The following is an 18677-nucleotide window of genomic DNA, read 5'->3' on the forward strand; positions in this document are numbered from 1 at the left end:
TGGAAGGCTCAGGAGGTGGAGCCAATGGAGGTGGCGCCATGGGAGGTCCCCAGGCGACGACCTGGCAGGCTCTGTAGTCTCGGGGGTAGAGCCGTAGGAGGCCCGAGAGGCGAGAGCCATAGAAAGCTCTGGAGTCTTTGGGAGCAGAGCCGTGAGGGGCTCGGGAAGTGGAGCCGTGGGAGGCTCGGGAGGCGGAGCCGTAGGAGGCTCGAGAGGCGGAGCCCTAGGAAGCTCTGGAGTCTCTGGGAGTAGAGCCGTGAGAGGCTCGGGGAAAAAGGTCGTGGAAGACTCGAGAGGCTCTAGAGGTGGGGCCCTGGAAGACTCGAGAGATGAAGCCCTGAGAGGCTTGGAAGGGGTGGAGCCCTGAAAGACTCGAGAGGAGAAGCCCTGAGAGGCTTGAGGGGAGGAGGAGCCCTGAGAGACTCGAGGAGGGAAGCCCTGAGAGGCTTGAGAGGGGAGGAGCCCTGAGAGACTCGAGAGGCGAGCCGTGAGAGGCTTGAGGGGGTGGAGCCATGAAAGACTCAAGGGACGGAGCCCTGAGAGGCTCGAGGGGAGGAGGAGCCCTGAGAGAATCGAGAGGCGAAGCTGTGAGAGGCTTAAGGGGTGGAGCCATGAAAGACTCGAGGGACGGAGCCCTGAGAGGCTCGAGGGGTGGAGCCATGAAAGACTCGAGGGACGGAGCCCTGAGAGGCTCGAGGGGAGGAGGAGCCCTGAAAGACTCGAGAGGGGAAGCCCTGAGAGGCTTGAGAGGAGGAGCCCTGGGAGGCTTGGGAGGAGGAGCCTTGGAAGGCTCGAGGGGAGGAGCCTTAGGAGGCTCGAGAGGAAGAGCCCTGGGAGGCTTGAGAGGAGCCCTGGGAGGCTTGGGAGGAGGAGCCTTGGGAGACTCGAGAGGCGGAGGCCGCGAGAGTTCTGAGGGGCGAGCAGAGGCTGGCAGAGCCGTGGAAGACTCTGAGAGCGGAGCAGAGGCTGGCAGAGCCGTGGAAGACTCTGGGGGCGGAGCAGTACCCGGCAGAGCCGTGGAAGACTCTGGGGGCGGAGCAGAACCCGGCAGAGCCGTGGAAGACTCTGGGGGCGGAGCAGAACCCGGCAGAGCCGTGGAAGACTCTGAGGGCGGAGCAGAGGTCGGTAGAGCTGTGGAAGACTCTGAGGGAACCTCTGCGGTCTTGAGCACAAGACGAGACTGGGGAGAAGGGGCCCTCTTCCTTCTCTTGCGTCCTCGGCCAACAGGCTCGCCGACCGTGGCGGGCATGGGCGCTGGCTCGTTGGCCGTGGCGGGCATGGGCGCTGGCTCGTTGGCCGTGGCGGGCATGGTTGCTGGCTCGTTGGCCGTGGCGGGCATGGGCGCTGACTCTCTGGCCGTGGCAGGCATGGGCGTTGACTCGCTGGCCGTGTCAGGCTTCGGGGCTAGGGCCGTGTCAGGCTTCGGGACTGGGGCCGTGACAGGCCTCGGGACTGGGGCCGTGACAGGCTTCGGGACTAGGGCCATGACAGGCTTCGGGGCTAGGGCGTGTAAGGCTTCGGGGCTAGGGCGTGTAAGGCCGGGGCTAGGGCGTGTCAGGCTTCGGGGCTAGGGCGTGTCAGGCTTCGGGACTAGGGCTGCGACAGGCTCGGGACTAGGGCGCGACAGGCTCGGGACTAGGGCCGTGTAAGGCTTCAAGGCGGGGGGCCGTGGTAGGCTTCAAGGCGGGGGCGTGGTAGGCTTCAAGGCGGGGGCCATGGTAGGCTTCAAGGCGGGGGCCGTGGTAGGCTTCAAGGCGGGGGCCGTGGTAGGCTTCAAGGCGGGGCCGTGGTATGGAGCAGCTGGTTCAGATTCTGCCTTCCCCACAGTAAGCGAGGAACCAGCGTACAGTAGGGCGAGGTCAATAAACTGAGCCAGGTTGAGAGAGCAGCGACCACCAGGCATGAATGATGAGGCTGGCTCATTCAGTCCAAATTGAAAAATGTCTTTCAGAGCCACCTCATCAAAATTCACCTGGTACGCCAGGGCACAAAAATCCATAATATAAGCCTCCAGGGGTTGGCTCCCCTGGCGCAAACCCAAGAGTCGGGCCGCTGGCTCCATAATGTCAAGGATGGGGTTATGAGTTACATAACCACTGCCTTGAACGGAAAACCCTTGGTTCGTGTCCGATGAGCCATAAAACCTCTCCGGGGATGGAGAGCATACGGCGCTCGCGGATGCGTGGAAAGCATCAATGGGCTCAGCAGTACTGTTGTTCTTGATATTGACATTGATACTGTTGTTAAAGATACATTTTACTTTGTACAACTTTCACATTGCATGTCTAAATTTTTTGCCCAATTAATTTTGTCTCTTGTCTTGACACAGTCAGAAAAAATCGCTGAAAGAACGCCTAGAAAATTTTGCTGTGAGTAATACAGATGTAAAGGACATCAAGATCCTGGTATCTGGACAAAATGGAGCAGGAAAGTCCAGCTTTATGAACTCTGTCAATAGTGCCTTTCAAGGAGAGATTGTTAGCGAAGCACTAGCTAATGCAACTTTTGGCCACAGTTTCACACGAAGAGTAGGTATTTTTAAAGATCCTTGTTCACAATATATCGTTTTTGTTTGTATTTTTTTACTGTTGATATGAAAATTCTGTGATTATTTGCTTACCCTCATATTGTTCCAGTTCAGAGGGAATGAGACGTTGTGTCGATTTAGTGACACTAGGGGTTGCTCTTGGGAGCCCCATACACCTCTGATCTTTGAGAAAATGCCAATGGGAATTGGCAAGTGGAATTTGCATGCCACTCCCCCAGACATACAGCTATAAAAGGAGCTGGCTCGCAACCACTCATTCAGGTTTTGTGCTGAGGAGCCGAGACAGGGTCCCGGCCATTTCAGCAGGGAGCTAAGCATTGTGGCAAGAGGGACACAACGTCTCATTCCATCCATCAGGGAACTGAGGTTACGACAGTAACCAAGAAGTTACCTATCTGTCACTCACTTGTCATTATGTCTATGTATTGACACTAGGGGTCCCTATATGAAATGCCACAACGAGCTGAACTATGTTACGTGGATTGGCAGTGCATGTGCGGGCAAGCCACTGCATGCCTCGAAGCAAGCGCATCCAGCCCCACCTCCCCCAGCACCCCACGGGTGTCATATGGTCCCCCGCACCCTGGGGACAAGACGACTGCTCATAATGGGGACAGGCTGCACCAGTCGTGGCTTCTTCTTTTTCTCCCCAAAAATGGAAAATCATTCAGCATATGCGTCTGCGTCGGACCACACCCTGCCTGAAGGGGAGGTAATTGTGTGGAAATACGTCAAAGGGACTTACGGACTGGCAGTATTGCATGTGGAGAAAGTCCCCGTAGAAGGTCCTACGCGGAGGGGACGGAGCTCTACAAACACTGGTGGCAGAGGGAGCTCTGCACAAGGAAGATGCTGGTTTACCAACACTAGGAGCACCTACCCCAGTACAGGGCCTACTAGCACACGTACTGGGCTGGCATCTAAATTCTTAGCTGAATTCAGCTGCCAGAGGGCTAAGGAGGAAGGACCACAGTCTCGTAAACTCGGGTGGGGGGAAAAAGAGCATATCTTCCCCTCCAGGACGCGAAAGGCACTGTATTCAAGCGGTACACCCAGCAAGTACCTGTTCGTACCTGACAACACACGGGACGAAACCAGCTCAACTCGGAGATTATTAAATCTCAGGAAGGTATTGGATGTTGCACTGCTCTACAGACGTCTGCTGAAGAGGCGCCGTTAGTCAGGGCCCTGGAGGGCAACGCACTCCTTGTGGGGTGTGCTCATCATCCCAAAGGGGGCGGCACATCCTGGGCCTGGTATACCAAAGTGCTGGCGTCAACGACTCAGTGGGCGATCCTCAGTTAGGAGACAGCCCACCATTTCCCCTGTCCTCCAAAGCAGACAAAGAGCTACTCAGAGCATCTAAAGCTCTGCATGTGATCCAAGTAGATCCGTGAAGCACGCATCGGACACAGCAATGACAAGGCTGGGTCTGCCTGCTCCTGGGGCAGTGCTTGCAGGCACACCACCTGATCCCTAAAAGGGGTTGTGGGAACCTTGGGCACGTAGCCCGTTCAGGGTCTCACGATCACGTGAGAGTACGCTGGACCGAACTCCAGGCAGGTGTCACTGACAGAGAATGCATGCTGGAGGGAAGCCCTCAATGAGAGCGACTTTAGCTAAACTAACTCTAAGGGCTCAAACGGGGCTCTCCACAGGCCCAGCAGGCCCATGGAGAGATCCCACAAGGGAATGAGGCACGGACTGGGAGTATTCAACCTCCTAGTGATCAGGTTGTGCTTCCCGAGGGACTTACCCTCCACTGTGTCATGGTGTGCCACTATGGCAGCCACATACACCGTCAAGGTGGAGGGGGACAGTCTCTCCTGCAGGAAGGAAATCCCCAACCTGACTGCTCATCTCTGTGGGTCTTCACCTCGGGAAGAACACCAAACTCCACTTCAAGGCTTACAGGTGCCTCGTAGATGGAACCCTGGCCTGAGTGATCATGTCTACCATCGCCGGTGGTAGGCCACTTAGGTCTTCTGCTTCCAATCCAAGGGCCAGACATGGAGATTCCAGGGGTCTGTTCACGGGTGCCAGATTGTGCAATGTTCCTGAGAGAGGAGGTCCTCCCTCAGGGGAACTTTCTAGGGAGGGGCTGTCGCAAGGCACGTGAGCTCTGAGAACCAAGTCTGGGTGGGCCACTAGGATAACCTGTTCCTTGTCCTCCCCGACCTTGCACAAACTCTGTGCAAGCAGGCTAACTGGGGTAAATGCATACTTGCGCAGTAAAGGTGACCCGAAGCCCCAACTGGCTGACGTGTCTGAGCAGCAGGTCCCTTGGCCTGATGCACTTGCAGGGGGAGCATGGCATGCAGGGCGGAGGCACCGCAACTGCCTTGTCCACCTGAGGAATCTCCATGTACCCCCTGACCGCCCCTCTGTCGAGGGTAGTTAGAGCGGGGGAACCCAGAGGTCAGGTCTGGGCAGTAAAAGGTGCCTACCACAACTTTGTGAGTTCCTCATGCACCTCTGGAGAGAGTGGAACCAGGGCGGGGCACGGCTGTGAGCTGTGCTCTGCACCAGGGACCAGTCATCAAGCAGCGAGAGATCAGGGCAGGTTGGAGGTCACCCGTGGCAGCCCAGGCAAGAGTGGCCTTCAACTCCATGTCAGCCTCAGGCTAGGCAACCAGGTGGAAGGTGGGAACCCAGCCGAGTCAACCACGTCTGACCATGCCAGCCGGCTCTCTGATGCTGTGATCGTGAGCTCATCCTGCTCTCGAGCCCCAAAAGAGACATTAAACTCACCCTGGGGCAAGCTGCCTGTCTCATCCAGAACTCGACTGGGGCAAACAAGCATACTGGGGAATGGGAGATCCGAGGGGTTCACCTGACGAGACCACTCCCATTGGGATCCCCAAATAGCCCCCATCACTAACCACATCTGCCCGCAGGGAGAAGGACCAGTGCGGGGAGCACCTGGAGTGGCTTTCCCCTGGAAGGAGAAAAGCCATGACCGCAATGTTGCCATGGTTATGTTCTCGCAGTGCAGATATAAACCATCCACAAATGCTGTCTCAGCCTGGCTACGTCCCAGACACGCGAGACAGCGATTGTGGGCATCAGAGGTGGAGAGATAGTTACTGCATCCAGGAACTACACATAGGTGGAAAGGCATCTTTAATAAGACGCTTTCCATCAGTGCACACTCTTTTAGTGGAAAATACTCTTTTAGCAGAATATACTCTCTTAGCTGTCGAATTGCTCAGGGGTGTTCTCTGCACTTAATCATGCACGAGGGGAAGAAACCGCTATAATGCGCCATATATCCAACAGCATACAATCGCGAGGCGAATGAAACAGCAATAGAACTCGCTGATTCAACACCCCTAGGCTCTGAAGAAAAAATCCAAGCCAGCTCCTTTTATACCCGTATGTCCGGGGGAATGACATGCAAATTCCCCTCGTCAATTCCCATTGGCCTTTTCTGAAAGGTCAGAGGTATTTGGGGCTCCCAAGAGCAACCCCTAGTGTCACTAAATTGACAAACTTCAAGAGTTTTCAGACAGATTTCTCTCAAAATGCATAAGCACTGAGAAATATAATTGTCTGTATGTCAACACTGAAGATTTCTTGGTAATGTGCTTTTGGTCTTGGTTTGTAGAACACTTCATATCACATCAAGAAGAGTGAGACTGAAGATTTGCCTTATTGCCTCATTGACATAAAGGGCCTTGAACCTGATGCATTGGCAGTGGTACAATCAAATGACATAATCAACACTATACGTGGTCATGTGAAGGAGAACTATGAAGTAATATACCAATATATCAATTTGACAATTAAACATTTTAACTGTTGATATGCTTACAATAAAATATCGGAAATGTTCCTTTTATTTAGAATATTTTGCCTTTATTTAAAAAACCTAGTTCAAAGGAGACCAGCAACTCACACCCGAGGATGTGGAATATTACAAAAAAGATGCTGACATCTCTGACCAGGCTTTCTGCCTGGTTTACATCATGCCTGCAAATTTTGCCGGATCCACCAATCAGCAAACTATTGAACAAATAAAGATAATCCGCAAGGAAATCAGTGATAAGGGTAAAACTGACCATTGCATATACAGTATGTTTATTATTGTTTACACTACTTACAGTATGAGTCTCCATAGTTTTCTATAATACTGCTCCAGGGTCCCAAACTAGCCACAGTAACTACGTTTACATGCACTATGATTACATTTACACCAGACCAAGTGGCTTATTGCCAGGAAACAGCTTTCCTGTTTACATGAAATGTATATGCTGCATACTCTTTACTCCCATATATATGCGGCTCAGTCGATAAGCAGCTTTCTCCACAGCAATGTAATTTTCCCACAGTGCTTGTGTAAATAACAAACATGGAATACGAGGAAGACTTCACTAGTTTATTCTCTGGTGCTCCACTTTATTTCCAGATATTCCAGAGTCCGTGCTGTGTTATTTCCTTCACTTTCTATCACAATCTGCAGCAGAGATTTCCTCTCATGTAAAACTCAGGGATTATTATATATATATATATATATATATATATATATATATATATATATATATATATACTGAATGTTTTTAATGCAAACATTTTATTAAGCATGCACAGTATGTCACAATATACATAGGGGACCCAAAAGTGGAGATTAGCAATAACTGTTTATTGAGAAACAGCACAGAATATTTGCCAACAGAGACTGCAGATGGTCAGACTGATGATAACCTGGCACAGGCAGCAATGGGGAGAATGTAATTATAATCCGGGAAGCAGAGCACCCAGGTGGAGAAAGATGACAGTAGATGGAGACCAGAGCAGAGAACAACACAGACTGACACAAAATACAAAATGAACTGACTGAGGCAAGTTGTCATGAGGTGAGAGTAGACATATCCACGAACACACAGGCACAACCAACTGGTGACAAACAGCACACAAGAGGAAGCTTAAGAAGGAAATTAGTAATAGGGAACAGACACTTATGCCACTCACCAAGCTGCACCTGAGCATACACAAAAGGAGGGGAAAATACAACACACAGAACAAACCATAAAAACTCACAGTAATGTAAATGTTTGGCTTGATGGATATACTCAAGGTTCATATGGTCGCTCCAGACCACGGCAGGTACTCTTACCCCCAAACCCTCTAACCAGTGATGCCACTCGCCCACGGCCAACCTGGCAGCCATCAACTCCCTGTTACCAGTATCATAATTCCATTTGCAAGGAGTAAGATGGTGGGGAAAAAAGTGCAGGGATACACCTTCCCATTCGAGGGAGACTGCTGGGAAAGAACCACCCCAACACTAACCTCTGACACATCAACCTCCACCACAAACTGACGTGATGATTCAAATGAGGTTTATTAAAATGGGAGCAGAACAAAAATATTCCTTGAGTTTGGAAAAAGCAGACTGAGCCTGCGATGACCAACGAAATTCAGTCTTGGCGGAGATAAGATCCGTCAGAGGGGCTGCGACAGAACTGAAATTCTGCATGAAGCGGCGATAAAAATGGTCAAACCCCTGAAATCTCTTCAGAGCTTTTTGAGAGTCTGAGGTTGGCCAGTCTGAGATGGCTCTCACCTTAAGTGGGCACATACAAAGTCCCCCAGGTGAGATGATGAACCCCATGAATGGAAACCGACTGAAAGGCTTTATTATTGTCACACATTATACATTTGCATATATACTGTGAAATATATAGAGGGACAGATGAGATTGGCTGCCAGAGACTTGTTGATGTACTTGTCCATGGCCTTCCTCTCAGGAACAGAGAGTGAGTAGAACACAGTCATATGGGCAATGAAGAGTGAATGAAGGTGATAAGCCAGTGGAACCTCCGCCAAGTTTACCGTTTCATCCTGTAAAACGGAACAAGAAAACAGAGGCAAGATGGCAGAGACATGACAATTGGAAAAACAGAAAGTGCTCCAGGAAAGAATGGAAGTCGTACCACATGCATCTTCCAATGCATGCACGAGGTCGATATCCAGAAAATTTCCCTCAGCTCCTGATTCCACTAGCTCAGAGAAAACACGATGGTCAGTGCCCCATTGCAGCCTGACCGTTAGAAGAGTGTGATGTTGTGGGGGTTTATTCAATTATGTCATGCTCACCAGTAACCCCTTTACTGAGTGCACCTTTAAATATGTGGATTATGGACAATACATACCGTATATTCTTATCAAATATGACTTACTTGAGATAACAAGAATAAAAAATTATAATATTTAGCTGTATGCATCCTGCAATGGTCGATTACAATACGGCGCAAGTAGAGCAGTCTCAGAAAACATATCTAAAATACAAAACAGTGCATATATCCAATATTTCACATAAGCTCCAAGCTTTGAAACTGCCAGAGGGAAAATATTTTTTTATATGAATGAATGTAAACATTAAAGCTTATACAGACACTGATGTCTAGTGGCAGTGGTTAAACTTCTATCTATTACTACTAGCCATTAATGGATGTTAAACTGCTTTCTCTTATTCCCTTAAACAACATGAGGAAATCAGCGTTCCCTTTCAAAAAGCTGCACTTATGATGCTGCGCTGAGTTAGCGCTTTGGGAACAACTTTAGGTGTGACCAGCTGTGAATAATGAACATTGACCGGAATTTATAGCCTCTGCCGGTGACATCATTGGATGCACCTGTAGCAGGGCTATAAATAGATGCGTCACAGGTGCATCATCAGATCTTTTGTTTTCAGATCACTCTGTGTGTGTGTGTGTGTGCTTTATGAGCTTGTCAGAAACTTTTCTACTTTCCTCTGCTAGGAGTTAGATTTTGTTAGGCAGTGCGCAGATACCTTTCTCTACTTTATCTAAAAAAAAGAAAAAGAAAAAAAGAAAAAAAGGAGAAAATGACTGAAACACAGAGCAAGCAGTGTGTGTTCCCTTGTCTACGCTCTATGGGTGAGAGGGACACACATCAGTTTTGCTTTGTATGTTTGGGGGAAGAGCATGCTGCTCTCGAGTTGGGGCGGGGCGGGTGCGCTCGTCTCGCTTATTTCCGAGAGTCGGCTCCCACACTTCAATCGTGGGGCTTTCATATGGATCTGGCTGAGGAGCGAGAGACAGGTCCGTCCCTATCGCTCGCTCTCTCCCCAGACCCAGCTGGTCCTTCCTGTGATCCTGAAGCGTGCTCTGCCGCCTCTTCGGTTTATTAGGGGGACCTTGAATCTCTTGAGTCTGCGGACTTTGAGTTACCCACCTCCGAGCATTTTGGCATGATAATAAATCTCGAGTTGTATTACTCGAGGTGATTACTCATGCGGTGGCCGGGCTTCAATTAGACTGGCCATGCGAACAAGAGACCCACAAACGCTCCAAGTTGGAGGACAGATTTCTGTCTGGTGGCCAGGGGAAGGGAATGCCTCATCAGTCCCTTCCCTTCTTTGATGACCTCCATGACAAGCTCTTTTGTTCATGGAGGAAACCTTATACTTCCCGTGTCTATGTGCCCTCAACTTCGATATGTTTGACTATCATGGGTACTGAGACACGGGGTATTCGGTGATGCCGCCGGTTGAAGAGACACTTGCAGGTGATCTCTCACCGTGTTCGGCATCATCGTTAAAAAAGACCCTCTCTCCCCACAAAGCCATGCAGGACTACCTCCACGCTAGTAGGTAAGGCTTATAAGGCAGCGGGTCAGGCTGGTGCTGCCCTGCACATTATGGCAGTGTTACAGGCATACCAGGCTGATCTGCTGAAGGACCTGAGTGTGGGTACCACGCTCGATGAGGAGGCTTTGTCCGAGCTTCGTCGAGCCATGGATATTTCTCTCCGCGTGACCAAGCAGATGGCCCGTGCCATTGGCCAGTCTATGTCTGCTTTAGTCAGCACGGAGAGACACTTATGGCTCAATCTATCGGGCATCAGAGATAAGGACAAAGTTTTCCTTCTTGATGCCCTGGTTTCGCCTTCTGGCTTATTTGGAGACGCTATGAATATAGTTATCACCAGGTTCCAGGAGCTGAAAAATCACGAGGAAGCATTAGGGCAGTTTCTTCCTCGCCGCACTCAGGGGGCGGGGCCGTCGGCCACCCAGACTTGCCCCGGTCCTGTTAGAAGGGAGGCTCAGAAACAAAGCGTGGCAAGTCGTGCTCCCCCTCGTAAAGACTGGGGACATGCTCGTCGCCCTCAGCAGCCCCCAAAGCAAGACCTCAGGGGAGTAGTTTCTAAAAAGAGAAAACCCTGACGGTCTTGCGCCCAGCCTTGTGGAGGTAGCCCCCCTCGGGACGGGGCGCGTGTATCATCCACTTCGACCCTCCTGGTACCCCCACGAAACCTCTCAATTCTCGCCACCTCTGGTGTTTCGGGAGTTAGAGGCTTCCAGCGAAATGTTGGGTGTACCACCGCTTCCTGCCTTAGTCCAGGATGCGGAACACTCGACATCCCCTCAACAGGAAGTGTCAAAATGAATACCCAATTCATTCGATCACAATGCAGGCACAATTGTCTCCCGCTCGAATCATGTCCATTCAGAACACCCTGTGCAAAGTCAGGCTAGGTCAAGGTTGCACAGTTCGTCAGTATCAACGAATACTGCGTCCACGGTGATCCCTTTGGGCCTTCTGCACATGAGACCGTTTCAGCTGTGGCTAAAAGCCAGGGGATTTCATCCAAGGGCCAGTCCCCTAAGGCAAATAAGGTTACGCGTTGCGCGCTTAGTTCCCTTTGTGGTTCAGACCCCGGTTTCTTACCCTGGGTCCTACTCTGTTTACGTCTTGTCATCACAATTTGCTAACGACAGACGCCTCCCTGACGGGCTGGGGAGCGGTCATAAGTGGTCGTCCAGCTCAAGGGGAATGGGAGGGTCATCAGCTCTATTGGCACATCAACTGCCTCGAGTTGATGGTGGTATTTCTGGCCCTGAAATACTTCCTCCAGCATTTGAGTGGCTGCCATGTCCTGGTGCGTGTGGACAACACAGCAGCAGTCTCCTACATAAATCATCAATGAGGTCTACGTTCACATTAGCTGAATACTCTGGCATGTTGGATTCTCCTTTGGGCCAGGGGCAAGCTCCTGTCACACAGGGCAGTTTATATCCCTAGAGCAGTTTTACTGTCCAGACAGAAAATACAGACGGGGGAGTGGAAATTCCACCCCGAAGTAGTGGAACAAATCTGGATGAGATTCTATAGGGCAGAAGTGGACCTCTTTGCCTCTCAACAGACAGCGATGGCACATACATGGCCCAGAATGTGTCTATATGCATTTCCCCCGGTTTCTCCCGGGAGTCTTGGCCAGAGTTTGCCAGCAAGTGTCCTGCCTCTTACTGATAGTGCCGCGCTGGCCGAACAGGGTATGGTTCTCGGAGATAATGTCTCCTCCTCGACGGCTCACCTTGGGCGATTCCGGACAGGAGGGACCTTCTGTCTCAGGCACAGGGGACAATATTTCATCCCCGGCCCGAGCTGTGGAACCTTCATGTTTGGCCCCTGAAGGGTACCAACTGAGGGACACGGGGTTTTCACCTATGGTTATCGAGACCATTTTAAGTGCTAGGGCTCACTCTACCAGAAGAATCTACGCCAATAAATGGGGTGTCTTTGAAAGATGGTGCAGCGCACATAATGCAGATCCAGTTAACTGCCAGATTGCTTCAGATCTGGACTCTCAGGGTCTATATGGCCGACATTTTGACTTGCCACGCCTTGATGGATGGGGTGTTGTTGGGGAGACATCCTCTACTCACTCACTTCATTCATGGAGCTATGCGACTGAGGCCTCCTGCTGGGACCAGGACCCATTCATGGGACTTAGCAATAGTCCTTGAGGGTCTGGTTGAGACCCCCTTCGAACCTCTAGAGTCAGCGTTTAATAAACTTCTGACTCTCAAGATGTTTTTTCTTATGGTGATTACCTCTCTAAAGAGAATTGGGGATCTATAGGCTCTGTTTGTCTTGCCAGCCTGCTTAGATTTTGCCCCAGGAATGGCTAAAGCAATTTTTAACCCTCATCCTGACTACCTGCCTAAGGTGCCTTTCTCGACCTTACATCCGGTCACTCTCGAACCCTTCTGCTCCCCGCCGTTTACAACGCCGGAGCAGGAAAGACTTCACAGACTTTGTCCAGTCCATGCCCTTCAGACTTATGTCCACCACACTAGCCAGTGGCATAAATCAGGGCAACTATTAATTTTCCATGGGGGCCGCAACAGGGGGGCGGCCGCCACCAAGCAGACTATGTTGCATTGGGTGAGGGACGCTATTGCCCTGGCCTACGAGACGCGCGGTCAAGCTTCGCCAGTAGGTATCAGGGCTCACTCTACCAGAGGGGTCGCCTCCTCTAAAGCCTTGGCTAGAGTTGTCCCTCTGCAGCATGTTTGTGATACGGCAGGCTGGTCCTCTCTGCACACATTCATTAGATTTTATAGTTTGGATGTTCATGCCACTCCGGGCTCTTATGTCCTTGAATCGACGTCACAAGCTCATGTCTGAGACCTCTGCGCTCTTGTGAGCACACTACACAACCGTAAGGGGTCCGGACATCCACAGTGCGGTGGCGTGGGTATTCTCGTTCCCAAAGCGCTAACTCGGCGCAGCATCATAAGTGTAGCTTTTTGAAAGAGAACGTCTCCGGTTACTTGACTGTAACCCTTGTTCCCTGATAAAAGTGGAACGAGATGCTGCGCTTCATTGCCGCACTGGGATGCCCCAGGACTTCAGACAAAATACCTGACAATGCACCTGTGACGCATCTATTTATAGCCCTGCTACAGGTGCATCCAATGATGCCACCGGCAGAGGCTATAAATTCCGGTCAATGTTCATTGACGTGTTGCACACATATTCAAAGCTGGTCACACCTAAAGTTGTTCCCAAAGCGCTAACTCAGCGCAGCATCTCGTTCCGCTTTTATTAGGGAACAAGGGTTACAGTCAAGTAACCCGGGACGTTCTTGTTTACATGACGTTTCAAAATGCTGCTCTCTGCTTAACCCTGTTTTCTAAAGTGCATGTAAACGTGGTTATTCTGACTAATGTCCTTATCAGTGTAATAGTACTTACTGTATATTGTAAAAAGTACGTAAACCCCATGAAAAGCTTTTTTTAAGCTAATTAATATATATATACACACACAAAGTTTGGAATAATGTATTGTTGTTTCTGAAATAAATTGTTACTTTAATTCACCAAAGTGGCATTCAATTGATCACAAAGTATAGTCAGCACATTACTGACATAAAAAACAGCACCATCACTATTTGAAATCTAGACAGGCCCCGTTTCAAGCAGCCATCACTCCAACACCTTATCCTTGAAAAGCCTATACAATTTAATGCTAAATTGTTCATTTGGAACTAGAAAATCACTTGCCATTATATCAAACACAGCTAAAAGCTATTTGGATAATTCAGTTAAGCTTAATATTGTCTTTTTAATATTGCCACAATATGCAAAAGCGTACTGCCAGCAACTCTAAGCATTTGATGTGCCTCTGGAGTCGAGGTCCTATCCAGAGCCCTGATACTGCTTGCCCCTTGCACACGGCGCCCCAGTCCGAGGGCTCTGTCATGACTATGCTACCTGGGGAAGCTCGACATCTCCACTCTGCCGTTGAGGATAGTTAGGGTTGATGAACAGAAAAGTTGCCTTCCACGACTTTGTGTGCTCCTCATGCGCTTCCAGAAAAAAGGCACTGGGGCCCAGGAACCAATCATATAGCCATGAACGCTCAGGGCAGGGTGGAGTGTTCCACTTTAGTCCGATGTTCGCAGCCACCCGGGCAAGCACAGTTGCCATCTCAGCTTCCGCCTCGTCCTGAGCTCTACCGCCCATGAGCGGGAGCTCAAAAGATTTGTCCGCTTCCAACAGCAGAAGCCCACCCCCTGATGAGGCAACTGATCCACGTCACGAGCCGTGAACGAGACATTAAATCTGCCCTGAGGCAGACCACCTGCATTGCTCGACAGCTCTTCCAGTAGAACAAGCGTGCTGGGGGGATGGGAGGTCCACGGGGGCTGAGCCAGCCGAAATGCTCCCATGTCCACATCCAGATCACCCGCGTTGCTCGCCGACCCAGCCGCCTGAGTTTCAGCCCAGGAAGGACCGGGTTGGGATGCAGCCATTGTGGCTCCCCGCTTCACAAAGAAGGAAGAGAGCCATGACCGCAAAGTTCTCATGGGCATGTTCTCGCAATGAGAACATGACCTCTCCACAAAAGCTGCCTTGGTGTACTGGCACACCAAGCACTTGAGACATATTTCATGGCTATCCGGTGGGGAGCTATAATGGCCACATCCAGTAGCACAAAGGCAAAAGGTCATCATTAAAAATCTAACAAAATGAGTGGTGCACATCATCTCCTTTTATACCCGTATGTCCGGGGCAGAGAGTGGCATGCAAATTCCACTTGCCAATTTTCATTGGCCTTTTCTATTTAAGCAAAGGTGATTGGGGCTCTCAAGATCGAACCCCTAGTGTCACTACATCTACACAACTTCGAGTTAGTGACAGACAGGGAAAAGCATTTATAATCTACTGGGTGCGCATTCATGAGTGTAATATACTTGCTTTATCCAAATCCGTTGTAATCAGACAGCTCATCACTCATGGAATTAATTAATCATTGTTGATAACAAAAAGCTAATGTTTACAATGACATCAGATAACGTCTTGGTTACTGTCATAAGCTCCATTCCCTGATGGAGGGAACGAGACGTTGTGTCAATGAAATGACACTAGGGGTCACACTTTGGAGCCTGATTCACCTTCAGATCTTTGAGAAAATGCCAATGATAAGTGGGCTAATTGGCGAGTTGAATTTGCATGCCTCTCCCCCAACATAGTGGTTAAGTTCTGTCCATGGCAGGAGGGACACAACATCTCGTTCCCTCCATCAGGGAATGGAGGTTATGACAGTAACTGAGACGTTCCCCTTCTGTCACTTACTCGATGTTGTGTCGATGAAGACATTAAATCTGCCCTGATGCAGACCACCTTCACAAAGCCAACACTGGAGCAAGTTTTTCTCTCCATAGAAACATTATTCAGCTGGGGCCTAAAAAATGCTCATAAACATGCCGGGGAAGGCTCTCTTTTCCGTTCCTATTCTTTCAGGGGGAAAAGACCCTGCGGAGGCCACACCCTGCCCTGGAGAGTAGGGTAAAGATTGGAGAATACATCATGTGGACCAAGTGGCCGGACTTGGGGAAGGCGTGGTGGACCCTCTTAATGGAAGTGAGCGTGGTCAGGAGGGCAGTCAGAGAGACTGCCTTTAGCTCAACTGACTCGAAGGGGGCTCACCGTAGGCCTGAAAGGATTGGAGAACACCAATTAGCGAAGATACACCATTTCAGGGAGTAGAGCTGCCTTGTAGAAGGGGCTCTGGCCAGAGTGATCATGTTAAACACAGCGGGCAGTAGACCAGTTAAGTCCGCCACATCTCATCCAGGGACCAGACATGGATATTCCAGAGTTATGGGCGTGGGTGCCAGAGGGTGCCCAATTCGCCAGGGTGGAGCTGTGGCAAGGAGTGTGAGGTCTGAGTATATAAATCACTCAATGGGCTAGGACCTCAATATATTGCAGATATGCTCACTGAATATAAACCCAACAGATCACTCAGATCATTAGGATCACATCAGCTAGAAATACCAAGGGTTCACTCTAAGCAAGGAGAGTCTGCTTTTAGCTTTTATGCCAGCCGCAGCTGGAACCAGCTTCCAGAAGAGATCAGATGTGCTCCTACAGTAGTCACATTCAAATCCAGACTAAAAACACATCTGTTTAGCTGTGCATTTACTGAATGAGCACTGTGCCACTGTGTGTCCGACTGTTTGTACTGTATTTTATTTTATTTTATTCTAAACTGTTTCAATTATTCTTATTTTTTTTTTATTCTTATTTTAATCTCTTCTTTGTAAAGCACTTTGAATTACCATTGTGTATAAAATCCATCCATCCATCCATCGTCAACCGCTTATCCTGTGTACAGGGTCGCGGGTGTGTATAAAATGTGCTATATAAATAAACTTGCCTTGCCTTGCCTTGAGAACCAGGTCTGAGTGGGCCAGTACAGAGCCACGAGGGTGACCTGCTCCTCGTCCTCCCTGGCCTTGCACAGGAGCTGTGGAGGTGAGGTCCTGTCCAGGAGCCAGCAGCTGCATGCCCATTGCACATGGCACCTGTGTGCCGTGGCGCCATGCGTGCCTTGGGACTCGGGTCTGGACCCAGTGCTGTAGCGGTCTCATATTCATGAACCCAAGCGGTGTGACCACCGCTGAGGATGCCATATTCCCCAGGAGTCTCTGAAAGTACTTCAGTGGGACCGGCATTGCCGCCTGGATAAGTTCAGGCAGTTCAGCACCAACTGCTCGTGCTCATTCATGAGGTGCGCTATCATTGACACAGAGTCGAACCCCATGCCAAGAAATGGAACGCTCTGAAGAGAACTTGGCAAGGAAAGCCACATCTGGGAGCAGGGCGGGAGCGCTGAGGAGACCCTCTAAGCACTTACCTTGCTTCGTGTGTCCGGCACAAGGCGGGCCGGCGACTGAGGAGGAGGGTCTCTCAGGGCATCCTCGAAACTTGTCATAGGCGGCCGGCTGGGGATGTGGTTTGTGTGGTGTAGCCGGGCATGCGAAGGCAGGGGGGGGGGCGCGTTCTTGTTGCCGGGGCCGCAGGGGCGGCGACCGGGAACACCGGCGATCTAACCTGAGGTGAAAGGAGAAAGCTCTTTCTTGACAATGTGGGATGCGGCAAACAGTAAAGAAGGGAACAAAAGATTTACCTCCCGGCCCTCCACAGGGGGAGGAGTGTCTGTACACCAGCTCCTGGGTTCCTGCAGAGCGACCACTAGTGTCACTTTATCGACACAACGTCGAGTGAGTGACAGAAGGGGAACTTCTGTTTTTGCATGATGCTGCATCAACAATATAAGTAAGAATATTACTGGGTGCACCTTTAATTTGGATATAGTCAGAAATGTAGCTTGGAACAATTAATTACCTCCCTGTAACATCAAAAGCTGGTTTTGCCCTTTTGATGCTACAGTCTCCTGCATCTACTTGGTAAACATTTTGCCTACTTATTACAGAATTCCTTTAACTTTATAAGGTTTGTGAGCTTTCTTGCACATATTGCCTTCTTCAAGTCCTCATGACAGCTCAACTAAGCCAATCTTTTTCTATGTTCTTTTATTCCTTTAAAATTGTACTTTAATTTTTATACTTTAACAACAGTTGTTGTTTTGATGTTCTACCTTTAACAGTGTCTGTCTGAGAAGCATTGTGTAGGCTTTTTCAAAATGGCATTTTCAATACTAATTCACAACTTGCAAAGGTTGAAAGCCTTACTTTCCCGATTTTATGTCATATGCTTTTACATATTTAAATTTGGAAACCTAATGACATGAGAAAACATATAAATACACTTTGTGAGACCACTTTATTAATTCTATGCACTCGTTGTAGGGATTCCACAAGTCATTGTCATGACCAAAGTTGATGAAGCATGCCCACTGGTAAAAGATGATCTAAGGAAGATCTACACTAGTAGAAAAATCAAACAGAAGGTAAATCGTGTGTTTGGTTTGTTGACATTGCTTCTCATAGTCTTTCTTTCTTTCTTTCTTTCTTTCTTTCTTTCTTTCTTAATTTTGCTTTCTTTTTCTTTATAGATGGAAGAGTGCAGTGTCGATGTGGGGGTGCCAATCAGCAACATTTTTCCAGTAAAGAACTACCATATTGAGACTGACACAAATGATGATGTTGATGTTCTCATTCTAAAGGCTTTTGATCAGATTGTGCGTTCCGCCAATGCAAGATTGAGAAGAGGTGCTTTCAAATGATGCTTTAGGTAAATTAGATACAATTCACAGACAAGTTCTATTGGCCTGGAAGTTGATGTATAAGCACAGTTTTCCCAATATATACTGTGTGTGTATATATATATATATATATATATATATATATATATATATACACACACAGAAGAATTAAACATAAAAATACATTTCTTCTAAAAAGATGGTGTGAAAATAATATAATTCTAAATGCAGTTAATGGCAATTTATTAATATACAGTTTTTAATTTTTTATTTTATAAATTTGGAATTCCAGTTACACCAAAGTGTAGAGGTTATGTATGTGGAAGACAGCGTGTTTGGAATTATTGATTTTCTTAATCA

The 18677-nt window shown here is 49.1% G+C and overlaps 1 protein-coding gene across 1 annotated transcript; it reads left to right on the forward strand.

The window, feature by feature from the left end:
• The first annotated feature begins 1791 nt into the window (after positions 1-1791).
• On the forward strand, positions 1792-18338 carry LOC127645730 (interferon-induced protein 44-like). The gene is made up of 8 exons (XM_052129392.1): positions 1792-1826; positions 2330-2528; positions 4207-4320; positions 6156-6305; positions 6424-6589; positions 15400-15408; positions 17962-18062; positions 18168-18338. The coding sequence occupies exons 1-8, from the start codon at positions 1792-1794 to the stop codon at positions 18336-18338; spliced, it is 945 nt and encodes a 314-aa protein (XP_051985352.1).
• The last annotated feature ends 339 nt before the right edge of the window (positions 18339-18677 follow it).

This window comes from Xyrauchen texanus, chromosome 6, assembly GCF_025860055.1.
Source record: "Xyrauchen texanus isolate HMW12.3.18 chromosome 6, RBS_HiC_50CHRs, whole genome shotgun sequence".
Classification (NCBI taxonomy): Eukaryota; Metazoa; Chordata; class Actinopteri; order Cypriniformes; family Catostomidae; genus Xyrauchen; species Xyrauchen texanus.

Excerpts from the sequence above, each read along its gene's own strand:
- LOC127645730 (XM_052129392.1), top strand. The coding sequence starts at position 1,792 with ATGGAGCAGCTGGTTCAGATTCTGCCTTCCCCACA. Across the intron at positions 4,321-6,155 it reads TTACCCTCCACTGTGTCATG|AACACTTCATATCACATCAA; the intron begins GTGTGCCACTAT and ends CTTGGTTTGTAG. Across the intron at positions 6,306-6,423 it reads ATGTGAAGGAGAACTATGAA|TTCAAAGGAGACCAGCAACT; the intron begins GTAATATACCAA and ends TAAAAAACCTAG.